At 40.0% G+C, this 5,530-nt stretch overlaps 1 protein-coding gene across 1 annotated transcript; it reads right to left on the bottom strand.

Annotated features, from left to right (window-relative positions):
- Positions 1–210: 210 nt before the first annotated feature.
- LOC105428113 (uncharacterized) lies at positions 211–4,951 on the bottom strand. Its single transcript, XM_011640209.3, has 4 exons — positions 4,792–4,951; positions 4,240–4,404; positions 738–3,911; positions 211–497 (listed from the first exon to the last, which is right to left on the bottom strand). The coding sequence occupies exons 2-4, from the start codon at positions 4,401–4,403 to the stop codon at positions 455–457; spliced, it is 3,381 nt and encodes a 1,126-aa protein (XP_011638511.2). The 5' UTR covers position 4,404; positions 4,792–4,951; the 3' UTR covers positions 211–454.
- Positions 4,952–5,530: the final 579 nt, after the last annotated feature.

Genomic DNA, 5,530 nt, shown 5'->3' on the forward strand with positions numbered 1-5,530 from the left:
ATATTTTTTCCTAGTGAAAATTAAAAGATTACTCCATATTAATATTTCCTCCGGATTCTTATTAAATAAAATGAAACCTAAGGAATATTGACATTAGACACACATACACACATACATATATATTATTTAATATTCTTAAATAAATAGTAAGAATCGTAGGAAGATTCTTAAATAGTAAGAATTATAGGAAGAAAGAATTATTTCAACGAATTTACGACTACAACTATTTATTTTCACACAAAATATATCTTTTTAGATATACACATTTTTCTACAGAATATACATATAGGCTGTACATTAATCTACATTCTGAGTATCTTTGGGAATAGTACACACATATTGCAACATAATATACCATAATTTATGAAATAAGAGAATCGATAAAAGCAGAGGTCCAGGGAATAGCGATTTTCAATGCCATTTTTTGGTAGCCGATTATCATTCTTCAATTATTTTACCAGATTATGACCCGCTGCGCTTGCTGCAGTATGCTGCTGCTGTAAAAATATAAAACGTTAAGATGTTACGTCTTAATGTTTCTTAATGTTTTATCTTTGTTGCTTTTTAAAAATTATTTTTATTAATAGTCGTGATCTGCTATTTTTAAAAAATTATATATAATATTATATGTAGCATATTTCAAAAATTCAAATTTTATATAATCTAAGTTAAATTATAAAATAATTATTTTGTTATATTACATTCTGAGAAATTGTTTACTAATTTTAATGTCTTACCCGATAAAGGATTTTTTTCCATTATAGAGAGAAAGTCCATAAACGGTACATAGTGCCAGAACGAAAGCTTGTCTCATAAGATGATAAGCCGTAGAATATTTGAAAAATTCATAGGCCTTCATTGAATTAGAAACTTTTCCTTTGGCTTCTACATTTTTTTCAACATGTGTGCCCTGCAAGTTTTGTTCCCATTTTTCGAATAATCGTTCATTGTCTATTATTTCAGAAAACAGTCTATCAGTAGACACCTTTCGTTGTTCGCGATTTTGTTCAGGTACGTATGAAGTTCGGACGACTCGGCGGAGAGAGGACAGTCTCGATGAATCCTTGATATTCGAACGTGTTGATTTCTGATGTCTGATGGAGTCCTTTTCACGAAACTCGGCAAGTCGGTTCTCGATTGATCGAATCATACGACGTTCATTTAGATTTCTGATCTCGCGTCGCGCTTCTGATGAACGTGGGATCTGATTCTCAGAGGATACTGTTCTAGAATTCATTCTACGTTCTTTCGTCCGCACGGAGATTGGATTTCGCAATTCGGAATTTCGCTCCACGCGTCGATCCTGTATTCTAGATCGTTCACGCAACCTCGAGGTATCGTGAAGCCTTCGCTCCGACGATCTTCGCGAGTCTAAAACAGAAGGTTTTTCCGAATTGCGAATGCGAGAAACTCGCAACTCTGGACTTCGTTCCAAACGACGATCTGCTAGCCTGGATTCTTCGCGGGATCCTGAACTGTCATCGATCCTTCGCTCCGACGATCTTCGCGAATCGAGGACGGATCGTTTTTCCAGAATTCGTGCACGAGAAACTCGCAATTCTGGATTTCGTTCCAAACGTCGATCCATCAGCCTAGATTCTTCGCGGGATCTTGAAGTATCATCGATTCTTCGCTCCGATGATCTTCGCGAATCAAGAATGGATCGTTTTTCCAGAATTCGTGCACGAGAAACTCGCAATTCTGGATTTCGTTCCAAATGTCGACCAACTAATCTGGCTTCTTCGCGGGATCTTGAATTATCCTTGATCCTTCGCTCCGGTGATCTTCGCGAATCGAGGGCAAATCGTTTTTCCAAAATTCGTGCACGAGAAACTCGCATTTCTGGACTTTGTTCCAAACGTCGATTCGCCAACCTGGATTCTTCGCGGAATCTTGAATTATCATCGATCCTTCGCTCTGATGATCTTCGCGAATCTGAGAGAGATCGCCTTTCCAGAATTCGTGCACGAGAAACTCGCATTTCTGGACTTTGTTCCAAACGTCGATTCGCCAACCTGGATTCTTCGCGGGATCTTGAATTATCATCGATCCTTCGCTCTGATGATCTTCGCGAATCTAAGAGAGATCGCCTTTCCAGAATTCGTGCACGAGAAACTCGCATTTCTGGACTTTGTTCCAAACGTCGATTCGCTAACCTGGATTCTTCGCGGGATCTTGAATTATCATCGATCCTTCGCTCTGATGATCTTCGCGAATCTAAGAGAGATCGCCTTTCCAGAATTCGTGTACGAGAAACTCGCATTTCTGGACTTTGTTCCAAACGTCGATCTACCAAGCTGGATTCTTTGCGCGATCTTGAACTGTCGTCGATCCTGCGCTCGGACAATCTTGGTGAATTTGAACGTGCATTTAAAGTAACTCGTCGCTCCAAAATTCGCCTTTCGGGAATTCGTCGTTCAATCTCGCGAGATTTCCTCGCGGTCCTTTGTTCATCCCGTGATCGATGCACACGATTCGTCCTTTCTCGTCGCTCTTGACTTAAATCTCGTCGTTCTACTGTAGAATCGCGTGATCTACGATCGTGATCTCCGGAGTCTTTGATTCTTGCAATTTCTCGACGATCTACCGAATTACGATCAAGTGAACGAGAGGCTCGTGCGAGTCTCTCTCTTCGTTCTCGACTCGCGATTCCTTCGACATTGTAACGTGTCCTGATCGTGTTTTCACGCTCGTCACGTCGACTTGCGTGATTAATTCTTTCTCGACGTATATCTTCAGATGAAATTCTCGACATTCTCCGATCAAGGGATCTTCGATCGGCGAAAATATTCTCAGCCTTTCGGCGTTGCACGTGATCCATTTCGCGACGTTCCATAGATCGAGCCAAGGATCTACGCTCGTTGGATTTCTCGGCGCTGAATTCAGTCGATCTGATTCGTCTACTAAGTGATTCGCGATTGAAATCGTTGTCACCTAAACGTTCCGTCGATCGAGAAAGCATTTGACGATCGTTGGATCTAATAAGATCTCCACGAGAATTCCTGGCAGCAACCGAGAATTGTGATCTTCGATCTTGATTATCAACGCGGTCGAGAAGAAGACGACGATTTTCCAGAGACCGTTCCCGACTTTGGCGATCAAGATTATTGTTGCGATTTTCTCGCGCGATCTTGCGATCCTCGCGACGATCCGATCGTTCTGCGTTCCGATCATGGTTGATCAACGCACGTCGCTCGACAGATCGAGATCTACGTTCGCGCATTTCGAAACGATGATTCATACGATTTCGCGCGAGATCGCGATATTCGCGACGATCCGTTAGGCTTTCGCGTGATTCCTGCCGATTGACTCGTTGCTCCATCGAGAGTAATTTACCGTCACGACGATCGCTCGTCGTACGACGCTGAAGATTCAGGGAGTCTCGACGGTTTGCCGATCGATGGACGCGATTTTGTTGTCGCGAGCTAATTTCATTGAGCTCGCGCCGTTCCGTGAATCGGCGATCTTCCACGCGGAAGGCAGGATCAGTCAGACGGCGCTCGAAATTTCGCTCGGCAAAACGATGACCGTTTGCTCGATCGGATAAATCCCGCGAACGGGAGAGGCGAGTGGCGGGATCGAACGAGCTTCCGTCATCGCGGGACTGCACGATCAATCGGGATTCTCGAAGACGATTAATGGACCCGTCGGATACGCGAGTCCGCGATCTTGAAAGTCTCTCGATTGTCCTTAGATCTCGATTTCTAGACAATCGCTCTCTAGTCTCGTGCGAATCGCTTCTAGACAAGCGATCGAGACTCAGCGATCGAGAGAGTACAGATTTTGGAGACGTGGATAGTGCTCTGGATTCAGATATTTTTATTTCATCATTGTTAATCAGTTTCGTAGCCTCTTCCGGTTCGGCAATCAGGCTCTTGACTAAAGGATTCAAGTTCGGGCAAGCGTCCACTCTAGAAATAAATGTTCTTTTGTAATTTTTGCAAGAAGCAATTTTCGAAAACATTTATATACCAAGCAAGAAACCACACAAACGAAGAATGCAATTAAAAATACATTTATATTTTGAATAAAATTGAATAAATATCGCACGACATTTTTTTATAACAGACAAGAGTAATCAAATATCAAATGTTAGAAAGAAATGGTAATAGGAGAATAATAAATAAATAGCAAAATGTTAAAAAGACTTTGAAATATTACGACAAAAATTATAAAGGGATTTCAAAAAATTTGAATTTAATGTTAAATGTTCATAGAAGAAAAATATTAATTTCATACTGATGAGGAGCTTGATGCGTGAGTTCAGGACCCGCAAGACTGCCGGCATGTCCTTCCCTATCTCTGGACACCAATCCTAACGTCAGACATGCCAGCGATACTATCAGAAAACCGATGCACAGCCAGGATCGTACGGGCAGCACCACGTGGCGTGTACGCCGCATCCTACAAAATATTATTACAATTCTCATTCTTCTTGCATAAATGCAATAAAAAGCAATTCTACCTCCCCCTCCCCCTCCCCCCGTTATTCGCTTATCAAATTAAAATATGAAAATCGCATTCAAAAATTGCAAAACTCAGGACAAATAATATTAATAATTATATAAAATAGTATTAATAATTAACAATAAACAATATATTATATCTCGGAGAACAAAGAGATTATTTTTTGTGTATAATATGTTTGTATGTGAAAATCTCTTTTTTCTTATTTCTTTATTTAACAATGTCCCGTTTTGAAAGTTGGAAAGATTTCAAAAAATTTCGAAAGATTTTGCATTAGATTTTAATAATTTAAGAATTTAAGAATTGCGATAAAAAGTGCCATACCTGAGGAACTAAAGACTATCGTGACCAAGTTCTCCTATATTTTCAAAGTGCTCGAAAAGAGTGCTCTTCAAGTTTTCAAGCGAGAAGTGCTCCTCGTTGATGCTTCGGGAAGCTGCTGACGCCGGACATCCCGAGGGAGCGGCTTTTATACCCCGTAGCAAGCGTCTTGTAATTTAATAAAAGCGTAATTCACCGCTTATCAGCGACGGCCATATGGTGCCCCATACGCTAGTGCGAAAAGATCGCCGTGAACAAAGCGCGAGTGGGCAATGCTGCGAGTGGGAAGATTGGAAAATCGCGACGCGTTCGGTTTAACCAACCAGAAAATTGCGAAACGGGCTGTCTACGGGGTGGCAATCGCGCGTGGGTGTTCTTTAAAACGGAAGCTTAATTCCCCCCCGAAGGGGTCGAAATCGCTCTCGTATAAAATCGTTAAGCGAAATCTCTTTCAATTTAATAAGTCTGATTTGATAGACAAGATATTAAATATATATCTTATATGAAAATTTATAAATTTATAATTAATTATAATGATTTTAAATTTTATATTGAATCTATTACATTGTTTTTATCTTCATGTTGCCTTTTATATAATATTTAATTAATAATATAAATTTGAATAATTTTTTCAAATTTATATTATTAATTAATATCTAATTTGTCATAAAAATCTTGATCTTTTTAACGGAATTAGGAATTTAAAAAGTGTAGGATAAAATAAAGTATCGGCATAAAAATA

This window comes from Pogonomyrmex barbatus, unplaced genomic scaffold (assembly GCF_055798465.1).
Source record: "Pogonomyrmex barbatus isolate J1 unplaced genomic scaffold, ASM5579846v1 scaffold12, whole genome shotgun sequence".
NCBI classification, from domain to species: domain Eukaryota; kingdom Metazoa; phylum Arthropoda; class Insecta; order Hymenoptera; family Formicidae; genus Pogonomyrmex; species Pogonomyrmex barbatus.